General features: G+C 39.6%; 1 protein-coding gene across 1 annotated transcript in view; it reads left to right on the forward strand.

Annotated features, from left to right (window-relative positions):
* MTTP (microsomal triglyceride transfer protein) overlaps nt 1-21,998 on the forward strand; it is a 38,073-nt gene that overhangs the window by 14,355 nt on the left and 1,720 nt on the right. Inside the window, exons 6-17 of the mRNA XM_060779178.2 lie at nt 1,056-1,195; nt 1,854-2,004; nt 6,286-6,446; nt 7,547-7,715; nt 9,455-9,562; nt 10,945-11,157; nt 12,991-13,202; nt 14,571-14,668; nt 14,766-14,887; nt 16,829-17,056; nt 20,593-20,717; nt 21,360-21,530. Coding sequence (XP_060635161.2) covers nt 1,056-1,195; nt 1,854-2,004; nt 6,286-6,446; nt 7,547-7,715; nt 9,455-9,562; nt 10,945-11,157; nt 12,991-13,202; nt 14,571-14,668; nt 14,766-14,887; nt 16,829-17,056; nt 20,593-20,717; nt 21,360-21,530 — 1,898 coding nt within the window. The remainder of the gene's footprint in view (nt 1-1,055; nt 1,196-1,853; nt 2,005-6,285; nt 6,447-7,546; nt 7,716-9,454; nt 9,563-10,944; nt 11,158-12,990; nt 13,203-14,570; nt 14,669-14,765; nt 14,888-16,828; nt 17,057-20,592; nt 20,718-21,359; nt 21,531-21,998) is intronic.

The raw sequence follows: 21,998 nt of genomic DNA on the forward strand, positions 1-21,998 counted from the left end.
TTCCATTTTGCCAGGTTGTCTTTTGATCTGCCCACTCCACTTCTGCAGTTCAGAGACTTCCAAGTTACCCATTCTCAATCTGATATAAGAATTTTTTTTGTTGGCTCCCACCAAAGATCCGTCAAGGACATCACTTCCATTTCTGCAGTGGACATCTAATTTGAGCTGGGAACACCACAAACTGAAAGAATGAGCATTAATTTCAACAACAACCCAGCATTAATTTCAACAGAAATGTTGAAGAAAGAGGCTGCACTTTTTTGGTTGTCAGAGCCAATAGCTATTAATACCATAATCCTTCAATTCTGAGATGTCATCGATTGTAAGATGCACACTGGTTTCCGTACCACCAAAAGAAAGAACCCCCCCCCCCCAGCTCTCTCTCTATATATACATAACACTTGTGATCCTAAGACACACCCCATTTTTAGAGATGTTTATATGGGGAGGGATCAGTTTATTATACAATTGAAGAAACACAGTACAGTAGAGTCTCGCTTATCCAACCTTCGCCCATCCAACGTTCTGTATTATCCAACACAGTCTGCTCCCACCCGGATCCACAGCTGTTTCAATGCATTGTGATGTTTTGGTAGTAAATTAGAGAATTCAGTAATTACTACATAACATGAATGTGTATTGATTTGTTGTAAAACATGATGTTTTGGTGCTTAATTAAGGCTTTTCCTTAATCCCTCCTTATTATCCAACATTTTTGCTTATCCAACATTCTGCCATCCCGTTTATGTTGGATAAGCGAGACTCTGCTGTATATCCTAAGAAATGCAGTGTAATTTATCATAATCTCATCTTTATCTTTATGCATACCCCATTTTACCCTCCTAAATGAGAGTCAAGTGGGTAGGAATAAAGGTTGCTGGTCAGGCTGGGAATTGTCTTTTTGCTATGTGATAAGGGAAATATAATTTGATTACCCTCCCCCCCCCCCAAGATATATTAGTATAGATCAAGCATATCAGAGTAAAGATTTTGTGTGTTTTTGGGATCTCATTTCATGTATGCATAATTAATAACAAATGCAAAATGTTTTTCAGCTCTTTGACATCAGCAAAAAATCCACTTCGGCTACAATATATGTGCTGGAGGACACCTTCATTAAATCTGTGCGGGCAGAGGAAAATCACATTTTAAAAGCAAACATTCATCGAAAAAGTGATGCAAAAATAGTTTCAAAGTAAGGTGGCTTGTTTGATTTATTTGCAGAAAATGTTTTGTTCCTGTACCCAGTTGATGTGCCGTTTATAGCTAACCAGATACCTTTTATTGTGGATACACATGCTATAATTATAAGTAAAAGGGGAAGAAAAAGGAAAGGAAACACTTTGAAAGCATTTTGTACTGTATGAATGTTAGAGCCATTTATTATGTTTTTGTTGTTGCTTTTCAATGAGGAAAATGAATTCAATGTGTTATTTGAATTTCCTATTTTTCTGTCAGTTCTCTATATATCAGAATCTATGTTGCAGTTTAAAGGTGTAAGTTGCTTGAAGTTTCTCAGGATGCTGGGTACTACACATTCCTTGTCCATGACTATAATTCCATTATAGATAGCTTCAAATTGATTACTTAAAATGTGACAGCCTTACCTTATTTAAAAATATTGGCCTGAATCCTATCATTTAGTCTTGACTAGAACAGACTCATTAAATCAATTGCTGACTGCTGAGTCAATACATCTCATTGCATCAATAGGTATTCTGTAGTAGGAAAGAATAATATGCTGGTATGAAGTAGTGCTTAAAGTAATTATAAGGTCATTGTCAGTGTTGAGGACCTAATCTGTTGGGTCAAACCCAAAGTTTAAACAAGCATTTCAATATGTGTGTATACAGGCAGAAAATGGAACTGAAATCAACAGAAGGTGGGCCAAGGATGATGGCTGGGAAACAAGTTGCCAGCATTGTCAAGGCTCTGGATTCAAATTATGTTGCGGTTTCACTCATGGCAGAGCCTGCCTCAGAGGAATGCAGAAACTGTCCCTCGGTAGGTAAATAAAAGGTTAACACACATATTAAATCAAAATAGTTGAACTCATTGAAATAAAATTATCATTAATCAATACACTAGAGAGATTTTTGATTTCTAAGTATAAAACACGAATCTTTTCTGAACTTTTCAGTGTTTTGTGGCTCTGCCAGGACAACATAGCAGATCTCGTGACAATGTGGTAATATATCATGGCATTGTTTCATTAAGGGTTATAACCTTTATAAGAATTGCTAATGGTTTGAAGAGTTTGCCATAAATTCAGGTCATTAAATTGTCACGATGACTTTAAGGGTAATTCTGGACTTCATAGCAGCCCTCAATGGGGTCTATTTGACATATGTGATACTTGTCAATAAAGGACTTTTTATACACATGCAGTGGTTCTCAACCTGGGGTCCTCAGATGTTTTTGGCCTTCAACTCCCAGAAATCCTAACAGCTGGTAAACTGGCTGGGATTTCTGGGAGTTGCACTAGAGATTTAACCAGCATTCTGTTTGAGGTGAGAATTTGGTTGCTTGGTGGTAACTTCATGATGAATATTGCTATAGTGAAGGGACAGCCATCAATTTCCTTATCTGTGGGGCAGTGACATCTCCTCTGAGACTTATTCCAGATTTTGAAAGCGCTATCCAAGGTTCTGAACTAGTTTGTGGGCTGGGTTTCCGTGTGGATTTAGAGGAAGGAGAAAGTTCTCCTGGAGGCATAAAGGACTTCAGGAAGAGGAAAATAAGTCTCTTCCCAGCTCTGTTGAAAGTGGTGTTTACATCAACAGATTGCCTCTAGGTCCTGGAGGTAAAAAACCAAAGGAATATGAAAGAAATGGAGGAAGTGCTTTCCAGCTACTCTCCCTGTTGTATTGCTCCAACTAGGTTTTTAAAAATCATGTCAGAAGTGACTTCAGAAACTGCAAGTCGCTCCTGGTGTGTGAGAATTGGCCATCTGCAGAGACGTTGCCCAGGGGACACCTGGATGTGTTACCATCCTTTGGGAGGCTTCTCCCATGTCCTCGGATGGGAAGCTGGGCCTGAGATGGGAGATTGTCCCATCTCGTGGATTTGAACCGCTGACCTTCAGGTCAGCAGTTCAGCTGGCACAAGGGTTTAACCCATTGTGCCATCCATTTAGTAACAATCATTCTAGATCTGATGCCATATTGAACCTTCCAGGCTCAAATACCAATAAATGTTCCTTATTTATTAGTAGATTTCCTTGAAATAACTTCCAGCTAAACTTAGTGTGGTTTATTTTTATAGATTCATGACATCCCTATGCCATCAAAATAAATAAGGGACCAAACACCTTTTAAACAGATATGCCTGCTTTCAGTTTGTTTGTGTTTTTCTTATTAATTTATGTATCAGGCAATTATTCTCTCCCCTATCCAAAGCAACTCACATCTGAGACAGAATCCCTGCTATCAACCTCACCAGTTAAAATGACAAGACACATGGGGGAGAGTGAGCACAGGGAAAAAAAGAAGAGGAAGGACAGATTGTTTCTTCAAAAAAGCATTGATCTATAAACTGGCATTTAACTGAGGCTCAGACTAAGCTGATATTCCTTTCTTGGCAAGGAATATCAGTCTAGTGCTTGAACTCCCAGTTTGGAGCTCTGGTTTCTTAACAGCTTGGGGTGCCCTCCAGTCCTTCTTATCATCCAAAGAACCATTGGGGTCAAGGGAAAACCAATATGACTCCATGCCAGTCTTTTCTAGAAATAAGACAAGGGTGTGTCTCCAGCAGGAGGTCAGGCCAACTAGCTCTCCTTTGCCTGACAGTAACTGGATGCTGCTGTAACTGTAGCCACACAAATTAGAGTTTGCCTGCAACAACCGAAACGTAACTATAGCATCAGATAAAAATAAGTAACATAGCTCTGTTTCAGAATTCTAGACTATCCAAATTTGGCTTCTGCCCGGGGGGGGGGGGGGGGGGGGGGGAGTGATGATAGACTAATCCACTTATCTGATCAGAGCTGGTCTACATATATTGAGATGTGTTGCCCTTGCTAAAGAATACCGAATCGAAATCTCTTTATTTTCCCATTTGGTCTGGATGTTGTTCCAATAACATACTTATCCTTCACATGTAAATTTATATCTAGGTTGTCCACACATTACTGCCCAGCACCAGGTCCCTAATATAGTTAAACCACTGAGCTGCAGAACTTGCTGACTGAAAGGTCGGCAGTTCAAATCCAGGGAGCTGGGTGAGCTCCTGCTGTCAATTCCAGCTGCTGCCAATCTAACAGTTTGAAAACATGCAGATGTGAATAAATCAATCACTTTTGTGGGAAGGTAATGGCGCCCCATGCGGTCATTACCTTGGAGGCATTTACGGACAACGCCAACTCTTTAGCTTAGAAATAGATATGAGATATCAGTTCCTAGTTTGTCTAATTATTTTGAGGACTTCAAAATAAGAGTTTGTGTAATTCGATCCCACTTCCAAGATATCTCATTATGTATATGCAAGTATCCCAAAAGCCCGCTCTGCTCCCAAAAAATGAAATACTGAACATTTCCAGTCCCAAGTAAAGGATACTCAACCTGTACAGTCCTATTCAGCAGGGACCAGATGAGACCAAATGTCTCCACCTGTGTCCTGGGCCATTAACGCACTCCTGTTGGTCACTGATCCACAGGAAATAGCCTCCACCTCACTCATCATTAACAAATTATGTTTACTTACAACTCAGGTAAGCTGAACTCTGTGCTATCCTGGTGCTATTTGTGGTTAGCATCAGCTGCCATTCTTAATGGCACTGACCCTACGCAGCAGATAGGGTATTTTAGCAAAGGCTGAGCTGGCGTTGATGTGATTTCTCAGTTAGAAGACCTGCAATAAACATTACTGGAGAGAACAGCTGAGCTTTCTCCAATGAATGCTATAGATAACTCTAGATAACAGAAGTGGAGGCATGTGATAGCAGAGGCTAAAATACCCACTCAGTTTCTCTCAGGGAGGTTGTTTGAAAGGGCAAGCTTGAGGAAACAAAAAGCCACAAGACGGAATATCCACAGTGTTCTTGAAAATCAGTAGCTTCAAGACTGAAAACCTATAAAACATAACTAGAGAGGAAGCCCCTTTGTTCTACTGTGAGAAAAATTGCCAAGGATTGTTCAGAAAGTGTCAAAATATTGTTGGAAACTAATAGTCCAATACTGTAAAAGGCTTCTCTAAATTTATATAGACATATACATATATACACACACTGTCCCCAAGGGAGTAACATTTACTCCCAGCTTTAAACATGATATAGAACATTATACAGGCATCCATTCTGACACCTTACTTTGTGATGACTCACTCTTTCAGTTCTTGCAGATTACAGACAGGTTCCATTAAATTGACACGGGGTCCATTCTTTCGTCAGGTTCTTACTTGTGCACATGTGCAGTCCCAAGGCTTTCTATGGAAAGAACAAATCTTTCATTGAATCATTTCTGAATGTATGCAAAAGCCCTTCTTAAAGTGTTCTTTATGTTTTTCAAAGACCACTTTACATCTCAATCACAGAGATAAAAGTAGGGAATAATAATAATAATAATAATAATAATAATAAGCATTTGCAAGCTGAAATACCTTAGGTTCCTCTTTTCAACCAATTCCTCTTTGTGACAGCACCTCAGTCCCTAATCTATCAGATAAGTAGGAACTTCCTATGTATACCATATTTCTTTTCTCTGGAACTCCCTCCTCAGGGAAATCGGCCTAGCACCCTCCCTATCCACGTTTCGTAAGGAACTAAAGATGTGGATGTTCCGTTGTGCATTTGATTGACAAGTCCTTTCACAAATGGTCCTTAACCATGGCCTAAAATCAAGTTCCTGTATTTGATTACTGCACTTTTAAGTTGAAATGACCCTATCATCACTGTTCTATTCCTATGTTGCTGTATGTTCTATCCACTTTATTGACCAGCCTATTCTTTACTTGTTTACACATCAGCCCCCTCCCCGGCAAAATGAGGCTTGAAGTATTTCTGGTTGTTGCTTGTGATGCTTGTTTAATTATTGTTTACGATGCTGTTTTTATGTTGTTTTAATTTTTATTTGTTATGTTTTTTAACTATATGTTGCTTGGGCTTGGCCCCATGTAAGCCACCCTGAGTCCCTTTGGGGAGATGGAGGCGGGGTATAAAAATAAAGTTCCTCCTCCTCCTCTTCCTCTTCTTCTTCTTTGCTCAGTGGAAATCACCAACCAAGTAACTTGAACCCACAAACCAGATGAAATAATGTATCTCCAACATGTCCTTTTTTTTTTTTTTTGCAGCTTTCTCAACAATGGGAGAACATCCGAAAACAGTTGGAACCAGAAAACCTTTCAAAAGCTGATGCTGCAAGAGGATTTTTGTACCTTATTCAGAATTTAAGAAAAGCTACGAAAGAGGAAATCCTGCAGATACTCAGAAGTGAACGAAACATGGGAATACTGTGAGTTGTTGGCAACTCCTTTTGCAGCGTCTCTTTTGCTCTGGAGTGGGCAAAATGTGGCCTTTGGACTGCATATAGCCCCAAAAGTTTTGTTTGTGGCTCTCAACACCTCTAGATCTTTGTAATAAAAACCCTTGCTTTGACAAAAAAAAAAGGTGGAATTTTGCTATGCAAAGCCTTCAGATGCAACAAATTAATTTTAAAACAAATTAAAGGACTCCCTGTAACATATCTATACTTGCTATGTCTTTTAAGTTATTTTATATTGTATTCAAATATGGATTTTGTGCACGCGTATGTGTACATATGTGTCTTTAAGTTGCCCACTGACTTATGTTGACCTCATGAATTTCAAAGGGTTTTCCTAAGTAGGGGATTTTGAGGGTTCACATCTTTATCAATCCACACACTGTCTTGTTAGAGAAAAGATATGCCGCGCAGATGATCAGTAAAGAATAAGCTCTTTACTCTTATGCGTAGCAACATATATACAGTCATGTGACAGTTGCACTAACTCACACAATGTCCTTTGAGAGATATTCAAATGGTCCTTGAGTGTCCATATGAAGAATCTTCTTGCGGTAGCTCAGAAGCAGAAATAATACAAACTTGTAAAGGCAAACTCCTGCACAGAAAACTTAAACATGTAACTGTTGTCAAAACACCCAGGCTCAGCTATCCTCTCAGGCGTGGCCCAACCAATCACCTTCATGCTTTGCATTTTTCAGTTAACACACTCACCAACTGATTTTTACATACTCCAACAGTTTTGCCAATTTCTTCCTCTGAAATATATCTTAAAGCACCTGGTATTCCTAGGCCGTTTTTCATCCAAGTGTTAAACATGGTGTAGTCTATTGAAATTTTCAAGATCTCATGAACCTTTGTATATGATAGTTATGTTTAAAGCTTATGTAGTGTTGGAATGTTTTGCTCTGTTTTGATCTTGTACATTGTCTTGGATATCTATCGGTAGAAAATGGGATATAAAATTAAAGAGATAGGTAGGTAACTAGATAGGTTAAGGGGAGTGTTGTGTGCTTCAAAGTTGTGTTTTTTGGTTCTTTGTTTTTACTTTACTGCCTTGTTCTGTTTTCTAGGCCTCAGTTAGTTGACGCTGTAGCCTCTGCACAGACCACGGCATCTCTAGGAGCCATGCTGGATTTTCTGGATTTCAAGAACAAGAATGGATCTGTCCTTCAAGAGCGGTTCCTCTATGCCTCTGGGTTTGCTTCTCATCCTAATGAGTTCCTACTCAAGTCTTTAATTGTAAGATTTTTCTTCACAACTCTATGGTCCAAAAAGGAAATAGGAATGAGGTTCTGTGAGATTAAGGCTGGAATCCCATATTGTTGTCTGTTGGAAATCAGTCTTTTTGGACAGAGCAGTTCATTCTTTGACCTGGGCTGTTAATGTCTTTATATTGTCAACAATGGGCCTCATTTTCAGTAAAGATAATAACAAGTGTTTGTACTTGTAAATGTGAGATCAGTTATAATCCTACATGGAGGATGGGATATATGTTTTACGGTCAACATTGTAATCTATACAAGCAGAGATCAAAGCCTTCTTTTCCCAGCAACAATTCCTATCTATCCCATCCACAACATAGCAAATAACATTGCAATGATGGTGAAATTCCTTGGGCTAATTGCCATTCAGTCAAAGGAGGATTATTACTGAGAGGGGTCTGAGAAGAAAAGGCATTCCCCTGCACATTGAGCTTTATTGCCTATGTTTTTCAGGGCCTGGAGCTTTAATTAAAATATGTGGCAGTGTGGACTCCAATAACCCAATTCAAAGCAGATTTATTTATTTATTTTATTTACAACATTTTACCCCACCCTTCTCAACCTCCGAGAGAGGACTCAGAGCGGCTAACAAAGGCAGCAATTTGATGCCATAATCAATAATACAGTATAAAACCATAAATACATACAGAGTTAAAACAATAGCAGTTAATTATAATCAAATTATCATAAGTCATTAAAACAATACTCAGTCCACAAACCCACTGATAGAACCATAAAACTGTATCCTCATACATATCGTCTTGCCAAAGATATTGTGGGATTTTCTGCCTTGATATTCTGGGTTATATGGCTGTGTGGAAGGGCTCTTAGTTTCCCAGTTTTCTTCCAGTATTCTCATTCTATTTGTCTTTTCAAGCTCGGTGGCAAAATTTTTACCCACTAACCCCAGGATGCCCTTTTGCATTGCCTTTTTCCCAGGTGTATAACTATTAATTAGGAAGGCTCCAAGAAACTATATTTGAGTATTTCCTGCCTAAGAAAATCCTATGAAATCCATGGGTTTGCCATAAATCAAGGTGCACACACACATGCATAAAATCTTTCTAACACACATTAACCTACACACTTTTTGCACTTACTAAAGGGCATGAGTGCTTGGGTATGGAGGCATTTTTAGTGTATATTTTTGAAATGTATACATAATACATGTGCATTTGTTGTCTGAACTGTATCAAAACCTTGCATGTCTACATATCGTAGTATACCTGTAACTGTGTAACACACATCCATAGTTTGATTGAAATGGCCTCTCTGGGAATTTGCTAGGTCTTCAGGCAATTCTATCGTATACTTGCTCTCAGAAGTTACTATAGAGTTACCCAGCAGAACCTTGCACATTCCTAGAGAAAATGCCTAAGAATGTCTAGGTCCTCCAAGATGATTCTGGTATCCTGGGACCAAAAGTCATGTAATTAAATAGCCTTTGGTTGTGTCTATGGATTCAGGTATGGATTCCATCCAGCAATGTATGCCTGTTGATATGGCGGAATTCTGATTCATAGTACATAGTCTTGAGAGATGCAAATTGGATACTTCTCTACAGAAATATATAATACATTTCTTTTCAATGCATCCATGAATTAATGTTAGATGCAAGTATTAACACAGCCAGAAGAGTTAGGGACATTTCAGAGAGTTAGATTTAAATGGCAAATATTAATAATCTCTTCCTCTTTTTTTCTTTTTAAATAACAGAATACTTATAACAGTCAAATCGGCAGCAATGAAATCCGAGAAATCGTTGTTATAATTACTGGAGCACTCATCAGGAAGTTGTGTGACAGAGGAGGCTGCAAACTACCAGTATGTATTATTTTTTTCTTCCACCATCATAACACTGGTTGATGAAAAGGACAAGAGAGTGAAGCAGCTTTGAAGTCACATTAAAGAAGGCTTCCATACTAGGCTTTTGTCATTGAATCACTCTGCTTTATTTACACTGTTTTAACACCATGTATTTGGTTGTCTAAGTAATAGCATCCACATTTGTACACACTCTGCTTCCTCTGACTTTTTTTGTTTTTCATAAAAATACTTTAATTTTTTTTCAATGGTAAGGAAGTAAATTCAGAGTAGAGTCTGTCTGGAAGCAGATCAGATTACTTCTTTACTTCATTTGGCCCATTGGTGCCTAATAATAATCGTAATAACCAGAATACTTAATTTGTATTCCACCCTATCTCCCTGAGGAGACTCGGGGTGGAATACAAATAAAGTATTATGTATCAGGGTGGATTCCATCATACACAAACACAAAGGCAAGCATTCAATGCCTAGAAACAACACGGATAAAGGTAAAGGCTTACCTTTCCAACTTTGAAGGTGGTGCTCATCTTCATTTCTAAGTTGGAGAGCCTGCGTTGTCCGTAGACACCTCCTTGGTCATGTGGCCAGCATGACTTCATGGAGCATCATTTACCTTCCCACGGAGGCAGTACCTATTGATCTACTCACATTTGCATGTTTTCAAACTGCTAAGTTGGCAGAAGCTGGGGCTAACAGCAGGATCTCACCCCATCCTGTAGATTTAAACTGCCAACTTTCTGGTCAGCAAGTTCAGCAGATCAGTAATTTAATCCATTGCACTACCACAGTCCTGTTATTCCTGAATGTTTTATCTGAAAGAGCCTTTCTCTATTCAGGCAGTTTCCTCTGTTTCTTGCAGTACTCCATCCCTATTTTGGTTTCTTTTACATCACTTGTATCTCCTTTTTACTAATCCTATCAACCCTTTATTCTTGTTTTTTTTTTTTTCCTGTCCTTCTAGTTTTGTCCATCTATGGGAATTGCTAAACCCCAGAGTTGGAAATCACTTCATTTCCAGAATGCTGCTATAGCATGCAGTTTGGTGATATGTATAAAATGAGAATAATAGCAGCAACAACAATAGGTGTTCTTAAGTTTGGAAAGAGCTCACAGATACCTGTTTTTGTCTCCTAAATTGTAATACTTGATGCTTTTTGCATTCATTTCATAGCTCTGAGATCAAACCCAGTCATGACAGAGTATGAACTTCATGTGAGAACCTCATTGAATATTTCCATGTATATTTATTGATTCCTAGTTTTCTTTCTAAGCATTATTTTGGCAGCTTCCCCCAGTTTTATACTTTAGCAACCCATAAAGAGGTGGGTTGCTTCTTAGTAAAACAGCATTTTGGAAATCAGAAATGTATTTTTTTCCAGGCTGTTATGGAGGCGAAGAAACTGATTTTCGGGGGCTTGAACAGGGCAGAAAAAGCTGATGATGTGAAGGTCTACCTTCTGGCGCTGAAGAATGCTCTTTTGCCTGAAGCTATTCCCGTGCTTCTGAAATATGCGGAGTCAGGAGAGGGGCCCATCAGCACCGTTGCTGTGACTGCCTTGCAGAGATATGACTATTCCTTCATTACCAGTGAGGTAAAAATAAAAAAAAATCCCACAAGTGCTAGATGATCTTTCAGATAGTACATTCTAGCCTGATGACCCTGTATTTTAAATAGTAAGTGTCTTTTTTAAAAGCAAAGCAAAATATTGCCATCTGTTTTTACTCCTTCATCTCATTATGTATCCAGAAGAGTCTTACACGACATCATTCTAAAATATTTCCCAAGGAGACCTTTTGATAAATATTTGGAAGGCATAGGTGAGGTAACTAGTTCATGTGTTGGACTACAGTGCCCATCATCTTTAACTTCATCAATCCAGCAATTGCTTGTGCTCTCTGGGGATGTTGAAGATCAATGTTTACCATGCCTGGAAGACAATATGTTGAGGAAGGCTGCACTAAGAAGTTACTTGTTGCCCTGGACAAGTGTTATTCCAAGTCAAGGGACCAAGAATGAGGATTGGTGGGGAGGGATGGATGTTTGTGTGCATTTGTATACCCTTATCACTAGACAAGATATATCCGACTGGAGCAATGTTTCTCAACCTTCCTAATGCTGCGACCCCTTAATACTCCCATGACCAATAGAAAATTCTGGAAGGGTTTGGTGGGCATAGACCTTGAGTTTTGGAGTTCACCAACATCCAGAGAGCACCATGGACTCAAACAATGATAGATCTGATCCAAACCTGGCACAAATGTTCAATGTGCCAAAATATGAACACTGGTGGAGTTTGGAGAAACTCCACCATTTGGAAGTTGTAGTTTCTGGCATTTATACTTCATCTACAATCAAAGGGCATTATGAACCCCACCAACAATAGAATTGGGCCAAACTTTCCACACAGAACTCCCATGACCAACAGAAAATACTGTGTTTTCTGATGGTCTTTGATGACCCCTCTGACACCCCTCTTGCGACCCCCTCCAGGGGTCCTGATCCCAGGTTGAGAAACACTGAACTAGGGCAAAAGTGAGCAAAGTACGACTTGGGTGACATCTTACAACAGTTGTTTCCTTTGCTGAAAGACAAATTGCACTCTAACCTCAAGAAGCCTAAGGCCCCTTCCACACAGTGATATAAAATCCTCATTAAACTGGATTATATGGTCATGTAGACTCAGATAACCCAATTTAAAGCAGATATTGTGGATTATCTACCTTGATGCTCTGGGTTATATATCTGTATGGAATGACCCTAAGGGAAATAGACCCCATTTAATGCAAGGTAGGCTGGACCTGAACATTTAAAATGGTCCCTAAAGTGGTGTTCTCTAGAAATCTCTAGGTCCTCCATCATGAACAGAGGAAGTTGACCATAGTGTCACAATGGCGAAACTAGAGATTCCTAGGGATAACATTTTAATCAGATCCATGAATAATCAAATCTGCAAATACCAAAACTTCAAATGTGTACTCTACTTGTTAGATGTTACACTTCATTTTTTTCTCCACTGTCGTTTGAGATAAACAATATTCCTTGCAAGAGATCTGTCCTGAAAATTATCTTTGTTTTATTGGGTTGTTGTGAGTTTTCCAGGCTGTGTGGCCATGTTTCACCTGCATCGCTTGCATCTATGGCAGGCATCCTCAGAGGTTGTGAGGTCTCACAACCTCTGAGGATGCCTGCCATAGATGCAGGTGAAACATCAGGAGAGAATGCTTCTGGAACATGGCCATACAGCCTGGAAAACTCACAACAACCCAGTGATTCCACCCATGAAAGCCTTCGGTAATACATTTATACATGTATTTGAGATGCATTGTGAAATCCCTGTAACTTAGCCGTTTCAATTGCTTGGAGACTGTCCTTTTGGCCTATTCTGAACCAGCTATGTAACTGACTAAGATTTTATCTCAATTAGGTGAAGAAAACATTGAACAGGATTTATCACCAGAACCGCAAAGTCCATGAGAAAACTGTGCGTGTCACCGCGGCTGCTATTATTTTGAGCAACAATCCTTCCTTTATGGAAGTTAAAAACCTCCTGCTCTCAATTGGAGAGCTGCCACTGGAAATGAATAAGTACATGCTTTCTCTAGTCCAGGACATTCTGCATTTTGAAATGCCTGCCAGGTATATCAAATTACATTTGTTATTTATGTATCCATGCGTGCCTCCACATGTTAGACAAGAGTGAGATTTGTAGACTGGGATGTAGCATGAACATACTTTTTCTGCTCTGCGGTTTACAGTTGAGGAAAGATTCTGACTCTTTGCAATTAAAACCAATTTATGAACCATCCTATTTCATTCACAATTGTGATGTAGGGTTGCTTAGTGAGAGAGAGCAAGGAGCTACTGCATCTCAGGCATACACTGAGTCTCCAGTTTTCATGGATTATGTCTTGGTAGGAGATGAGGATGCAAATTCTCCAGTTTTGGTGGGTACAGCTCCAGGAAAGAGAAAAGGGCTATGTAAAAATCTCAAGCTCACCTATCAAAGCCATAATTTCCAAGACCTAATTGATTTCTTCCTGCAACTTGCAAAACCTCTCCATAATGTCTCTTTATTTACTTAATTGGCTTTCTCCTTCATTATCAGTTGTTGTAGGCCAGAGCTCACTTTCCACTTGGCTCTGCAGTCACCGTTTGGCTTGAAGGAAATGATTCTTGGTTTTCTCTCTGAGTAGATAAGAAGGATAATTCCCTCAATTGACCTTGCTGTGGAAATGGCCCCTTTATCTATAATTTCTCTCTTAGGACCTCATCCCATGATTTCTGAGCTCCATTTTTATGTGCTTCAGAAACAGAGTCCCACAGAAGCCATCACATGATGTAAGGGCACTTCTGATGTGACTCTGTTTCTGCAGCGCATGGAAACAGAGACCGGAATGCATTTTCAGGAGTCAGGTGCTACCCAACTCTAAATGGCTTAAGATGTAGGATAGACAGGAAAAGGATGTGGGATGGCAGGAAACCCCAGAAGATGGACCTTGGCAGTAGGGAACAAAGTAAGATGGTTCCTTCTGCTTTTCTCCTGCTAATGGGATGAGGTCCTTAATTGGCAAATAAGAACATATGACCTCAGTGTGATCTTTTAAATGGCCATCTGTGAGCAACTCTAATTAGTATTTAATGCATGAGGCTTAATTGACTCACCAGGTGCTGTGTCTAGAGCTCAGGTTTTGGCCTGTAAACCTCATGACCTGGGATTATCCTGGACTGGCAACCCTACAAAGAGCTCTTGTCCCTTTAATGGTTGCACAAAAGAGGAAAGAAGGCATCCCTCATATAAGAGTGATACTTATTGTTAACAGTAAAGGGAACCTTCCCCTTATTTAACCTGGCAGTCGTGTAGCGGTGCCATTTTATCCCCAATCCCTGTGATACCTTTCCCCCCTATTTTTAGATATTAAATATTTTAAAAGTGCAAGATCTGGTCATGTAAGCTGGTTCTGGTGTAATTTTACTGCTAATTAAGGACACTTCTTTGTGTTTCAGCGAAATGATTCGCGGAGTTCTGAAGGACATGTTGATTCACAACTATGACCGATTCTCAAAGATGGGTTCTTCTTCAGCCTTTTCTGGACACCTAAAACGTATGTGTGACTAAACATTGGATATAATTATGGCATTATTTCTTGGTGCTCCGTTTCCACCCAAAAGAATCACAATGTATGCCTTTGCTTATTCAAGGTGGCCCAGATGCCTCATCTACCTATAGCCTTGACATCCTCTACTCTGGCTCAGGCATCTTTAGAAGAAGTAACATGAATATCTTACTTTTCAATGACTTTGCTCGGCTGCAAGCCACCCAGGTAAGACCCCTGTACATAATATAACAAATCTGTTATACCATACTGAGAGCCAAGAAGGTGGTGTAGCAGGGGCAAGGTCTCAATTTGCAAACATTATATCTCATCTAATTGTTTGTCCATCCAGCTTAGAAGTGTTAATACTGACCAACATAGTTCCTCCAGAGTTTCAGGGAAAGGTTATTCCCATCACCTGAGCCTTGTAAGTGGAGATGGGAAGGAACCTGAGACTTTTGGCATGTAAAGCATGGGCAGTGTTGCTGAAGTTTAGGTCCTTTTTTAAGGAATAGAATTGCCATCTCCTTTTAAAAAGTATTTTATTGAAATGAAGGCAAATGCAAAAGAGTACAAACATCCTGCATTTTAATAATTGTGGAGAAGATCAGAATGGGTGTTGCTGCATTTTTCTCATCCCTGAATATCAGACTCACATCTATTATCAAACTCTAATGGAATGATACAATATAGAGTGGGAAGGGACCTTGGGTGGTCAGTATGGTAGTGCTACAGCATCCCTTGTAGATGGCTTGTCCAGGCACTGCTTAAATACTTCTAACAGAAGTGAGCAAATCATCTCCTCTACTGCAGTGATTCCCAACCTGTGGTCTGTGGACCACCAGTGGTCCACAAGAACTAAAATATGGTCCACGGCCTCATGTTTAATACACTGTTGCGACAAGAGCAACTGGTTTCGCAAAAAACTTCTTGTAGTGCTGAGGCTGATTGAATATGGGTTTCTGTGGGCGAGCAGATGGTGACTACTGGATGTCATGTGTTCTGTACTAGAGCTGATGTGGTCTATCCAATACAATTTTCTGAATTGGCACCCCAAATAACCAAACTGATCTAAAGTTGACCAAAAACCGATTTGTAATTTTTTGGTACTAATGTTGGCGAGTGGTCCCTGGTCAAGTTGTCTCGGGTCGATAAAAGGTTGGGAACCACTGCTCTACTGTCAAACAGCTCTTAAACAAAGAAGTGCCTTCTGTTGTTTGGTGTTTGCAGTTCCCTGCAATTGCTATCTTTTGCCAGGATAGGAATCATTCTGCAAATATTATTGAAGAGGACTGAGGATCCATATTAGTGCTCAGTGCAAATCCATTCCTCCCACCATTTCACAAACCCTTGGGTCTCTCTCCAGGCTTTCTCATTTCTCTCTCACACATGAGAGAGAGAGCCCATCAGCTACCTAATTCACTTTTCCAAAAAATGAACAGGAGTTATCACAGTCACTGCCTTGAAAGTGGAAGTAGGCCGTGGTGGCAAAAACATAAAGATTGTTGGATTTCCAAAATATTTATTTGTAATTAACCTAATTGTTAGCATGATCATAACTGTTGTTGTTGCTGTTGTTGTTACTACATTTATTACATTTATTTATACCCCGCTTTTTCTCTCCTGGAGGGGACTCAAAGCAGCTTAACATAAATGCATTAGTACACAATTTAAATATTCTACAGTTATGTTAGTAGTGGGTAACATGTTATTAATGTAATACTTGAAAACTGATTTTTTTTTTAAAAAAATAATAATTCCCAGATGACTGCTTTAAGATGTTTTGAATGAGTATTACCTGCCATTCAAATATTGTTTTGCTGTGTTTACTGATGTATGTTATTGAAATTAAAACGAGTTAAAGTGTTTGCTACTAAGAAAAGAAATCATGAGTAACAATGTTATTTTTAACATGTTACTTCCAAGATCTGCAGCTGCTGGGTCTTCTTTCTTCTCCTGTGCAATTGCTACCTAAAGGAGCCCTGTGTTTCCCACACTTAGTTGCTCTTAAGAAAAATGTGGGGCATGGTCTTCTTGAAGATGCATAATGGACAACATTGGTGAAGTTACACAGGCTTGGTTGGAATGCATGCCTGGATGGAAACAATGTCATTACATGCATGTGGCCAGCCTTTGTCAAACAAACAATATACCATTGTCTTCTTATAGGTGGTCCTTGAGGCCCAGGGTCTGGAATCCTTAATAGCTGCAAATGCAGATGAAGGTGAAGAAAATTTGGAGTCCTTTTCTGGTGTGTCAGCAATTGTGTGTGATGTTCAGCTTAGACCAGTCACCTTTTTCCAAGGATATGGTGATTTAATGTCTAAAATGTTCTCAGCCACTGGAGACCCCGTAAATGTTTTAAAAGGACTCATCCTCCTGATGGATTACTCCCAGGTAAGCACTAAATATTCAACTGTACATAATGACCTAAATGGAGTACAGACATAGACATGCTTAAGGCCATTGAATGCAATGGGTTTTAAGGATGCCTAACTTTATTTTCAATTTTAGTCAGTTTTCTTTATTCCCTGTACAACATGTTCTGCCATTGTAGGCAGAGGCGTCAAAACTAATGATTGATGTGCAACAGCTCATTATCACCACGCAGAGGTGTTTGGTAACACCTTCTAACTGAGAGAACAAAATCGGTAGCATAAACTTTTGTAGACTAAGTTTACTTCTTGATTTTGGAAGTGAAGCTTAGGCTACTCTGGTTAGTATTTGGCTGGCCAATATACTAGGTACTATAGTCAGTCATAGGATGGCAACCTGTGTTTGATAGGGTTACACTCCCCCTGAGAACACAGGTCCACAGTCTGGGGGTCCTCCTGGACTTGGCGCTGAGCCTTGATGCTCAGGTGTTGGTGGTGGCTGGGAGGGCCTTTGCACAGTTAAAACTTGTGTGCCAATTACAACTGTACCTCAAGAAGCCTGACTTGGCCATGGTGGTCCACACCTTGGTTGCATCTAGATTGGATTACTGCAATGCACTCTACTTGGGGCTGCCTTTAAAGATGGCCCGGAAACTGCAACTGGTGCAAAGATCAGCAGCCAGGTTTTCAACTGGAGCTAGTTACAGGGAGCAGATGACACCTCTACTAAAGCAGCTCCAATGGCTGCCAATAAGTTTCCAGTCCCAATTCAAATTGCATGTTATAACCTATAAAGCCCTAAATGGCTTGGGTCCTGCTAATCTTCGTGACCCTATCTCTCTCTATGAACTGGCGTGAGGTCTATGATCTGTCGGGGAGGCCCTTCTCTCACTGCCACTTCTGTCACAAGCACGATTGGTAGGGATGAGGGAGAGGGCCTTCTCGGTGGGGGCTCCCCAACTTTGTAACTCTCTCCCCAGGGAGATTAGATTAGCCCCCACTCTGTCCACTTTCCATAAAGGCTTGAATACTTGGATGTTCCAGTGTGCCTTTAAATGTCTGTTTAGCTCCCGATCAGGTCTACCCAGCCTTAATTATTGTTTTGGCCTTTTCCAGCACTTTACTTCCAGCCCCAGCTGTTCTGCATCTTGCATAAGCCTTACACTGCCATCTTGAATCTGAACATGCCCACTGTTTCCGGTTATTGGTGGTTGATTGATATAATTTATGATGTTTTGACTTTTCTGGTTTTAATTGTGTAAATTATATTGTTTATTTCTATGTTTTTAATTATGTATCTTTGAATTCCTTGTTGATGCTAGGCTTGGTCTCCCTGTAAGTTGCCCCGAGTCCCTTCGGGGAGATGGTGGCAGGATATAAGGTTAAAGTTGTTGTTGTTGTTGTTGTTGTTGTTGTTGTTGTTATTACCTATATTTCAGATGAATATTCATTTCACTTCCAATGGGCTGTTCCATCACCCCCCCCCCCCCCCCCATTTCTTTTTCTGGCAACACCATCTCTTGGTATATTTTAACCTTCTTATGAAATTCATGGCACCTCCATAAACTGACAGATTATTTGAAGACACACAAACCCCATTGAGTTTAAGATACAGGACTTCCAAATAAATTTGCATGTTTAGGACTGTATTTTACCTTGTTATATGCTCTGTAGGGTGGCTATATATAACGTTAATCTGGTTTCCAAGCTGTGTGAACTTTAAAATCTTGGCTGTCTATCAGCATTCAAATGAAATGACTTGCTCTGACCCTGAGCTATTATCACTTCCAAAATTGACTCTGAGGGATGGAGTTCCAGTCCAGCTGTAAAAGATTCTGACAGCTGGGAGCCAGCTTTGGCAGAAAGCTCAGCGAAAGCAACCACCTCCTGCCAGCCCATGAAGTTGGGTCTCCTGCCGAATTATGTGGAAAATCGTTTGGCACTTCTTACAGAATCTCTTTTATGCTATGATCACAGTAGGTGGTATATGATTGGAGAGGAAGAGAGGGCTTTTTTTTCTCTTTGGAAAACAATTTTGGCACTATGGAGTATGTACACAGTGCTGGGCAATTAAAAGCTGCTCCATATCTCACATGTAATGTTCAAATGAGTATGGGTTCTTTCTTGCTTTTCTGGATAAGAAAATCAACAAAAAAGAGCTTTGTTGTGTTTGATTAGAACAATGAACATTTAATGCAGCAGATCACTAGTCCTGTTCACAACTTCCTTTGGAGAAAAGGCAATGGGCTTAAAATCCTCCTAAGTCTTTAGTGCAGATAAGAACACACAATTAAAGCACTCTTCAAGCTACCATATATACTCGAGTATAAGCCAACCCGGGTACCCTGGTGGAGCAGTGGGTTAAACCACTGAGCTGCTGAACTTGCTGACCGAAAGGTTGGCAGTTCAAATCCAGGGAGTGGGATGAGCCACCGCCATTAGCCCCGGCTTCTGCCAACCTAGCAGTTTGAAAACATGCAAATGTGAGTAGATCAATAGGCACTGCTTCTGTGGGAAGGCAACAGTGCTCCATGCAGCCATGCTGGCCATGTGATCTTGGAGGTGTCTACAGGCAACACCGGCTCTTTGGCTTAGAAATTGAGATGAGAACCACCATCCCCATCAAGAGTCAGACACAACTAGACTTAAGACAATCTAAATATAAGCCGAGGCACCTAATTTTACCACAAAAAACTGGGAAAACATATTAACTTGAGTATAAGCCGAGTGTGGGAAATGCAGCAGCTACTTGCAAATTTCAAAATAAAAATAGATACCAATAAAATTACATTAATTGAGGTATCGGTAGGTGAAATGTTTTTGAATATTTACATAAAACTATAATTTGAGATATGACAGTCCAGCTCTTCAGTGTAAATGTGCTTACATATCCTTCCAATAATAATAAAGAGAGTAAACTAATAAATGTAATAATAACAGTACAAATAGAGTAAATAAATGTAATAATATTAGAGTACAATAATAAATGTAATAATAATAAATAGAGTAAAATAATAAATATAATAAAATAATACTAGAGTAAAATTATGTAAATGTAATAATAATAAATAGAGTAAAATAATAAATGTAATATAATAATAATAATAATAATAATAATAACAGAGCAAAATAATAAATAACTTTGACTCGAGTACAAGCCGGCGGGGGCTGAAAAACTCGGCTTATACTGAAGTATGTACGGTATATCACACTTCTGTTTAAAATCTTCCAAAGAAGGAGAGTTCATCACACCCTGAGAAAGTTTCTTTCATTCTCACATAGCTCTTACATGCAAGAAATTCTTCCAAATGTTTAATTAGAATCTTATGTCATTTGAATCCATTGGTTTGAGTTCTAGTCTTGAACAACGGAAAACTAGCTTGCTCTGTCTTCTGCTGCTTTTAAATTAGACAAATGATGTTTGCAGTGCACCCATTGACAGCCTCAAATGAACCAGAATTGTTTCATGTTTGTCTTTCCACTTATAGACATAGAACCACAGTATTATGCATTGAATAATATAAGGAATATTAATTATGAGCTTCTTTCTGCTTTCAGGTAATCCAGCTGCAATCTGGTCTGACTTGCAGCACTGAATTCCAGGGAGGCATTGCCATTGATGTCTCAGGCGGGATAGAATTCAGCCTTTGGTACCGAGAATCCAAAACAAATGTCAAAACCCAGTAAGCTATCAAATATCATTGAAGAAAATGCACTGAATAATTCAAAGACATAGCTGTGTTAATCTGGAATGTCGGTATGCAAAGGGATCTTGAGAGAACAACTTTGGTAGCATAAACTTTATTCTAACAGCTTAATTCTCTCTAAGGTGCTCCAAGATACCTTTGCACTAAATAATGCTATCAACCTAGGGAAATTAAATTCAATGTAACTGTAGAAATCTTAATCAGTCATCAAAACTGGTAAAGATTTAACAAAAACAATTGGTAAATGTTGGGCAAAGAAAGTATGTCATCTGGGAGAATGATTTGATAATATAATGACATCATGCAACTTTATCTAAAAGTTATGGGTGATTGGGTTGCTGTGAGTTTTCCAGACTGTATGGGCATGTTCCAGAAGCATTCTCTCCTGATGTTTCACCCACATCTATGGCAGGCATCCTCAGAGGTTGTGAGGTCTGTTGGAAACTAGGCAAGAACATGGCTATGCAGCCTGAAAAAACTCACAGCAACTCAGTCTTTCTGGCCACAAAAGCCTTCAATAACATGTTATGGACAATTGCTGGGGAGATGTCCTTCAGGTGTTCTCAATGCCTTTCAGTGTTTCTGACATTCTCCTTGTTTCTCAATCTCTTCTTGTAGGGGAGCTGCGGCAATCGTTGGCAACATTGTTGTGGACGCCTCCTTTGTGAAGGCTGGCATGGAAACCAGTTCTGAAGTCGAAGCGACACTGGATGTGCTCACCACTGTACAGTTTTCACAGTATCCCTTTTTAGTCTGCATACGGATGGACAGAACAGAGACCCCATTCAGGTATTTATTTATTTAGAACATTTATACCCTGTCCTTCTCAACTTCCGAAGAGGGACTCAGGATGGCTTCCAACAAGCAACTATTCAATGCTGACACAATATAAAACATAACATAAAATACAGTTAGCATAAATTAAAAACAGTTATAAATATACATTAAAACAGTTCACCGGTTCAGAAGAGAGAACCGACTAAAGAAGATGATGCCAGGCCCTTCCACTCAGCCATATAACCCAGAATATCAAGGCAGAAAATCCCACAATATCTGCTTTGAACTGGAATATCTGAGTCCACACTGCCATATATCCCAGTTTAAAGCAGACAATGTGGGATTTTTTTCCAGATATGTGGAAGGGGCCTCAATCTGCATTTTCAGCAGCTACTACAAGCTGCAGATGCCACTTCAGTGAATTATGAACGCTGTTCCCTACACTTCCAATAGGTAGCCCACACCTGCTTTAGAAGATCC

Source organism: Anolis sagrei, chromosome 5, assembly GCF_037176765.1.
Source record: "Anolis sagrei isolate rAnoSag1 chromosome 5, rAnoSag1.mat, whole genome shotgun sequence".
Classification (NCBI taxonomy): domain Eukaryota; kingdom Metazoa; phylum Chordata; class Lepidosauria; order Squamata; family Dactyloidae; genus Anolis; species Anolis sagrei.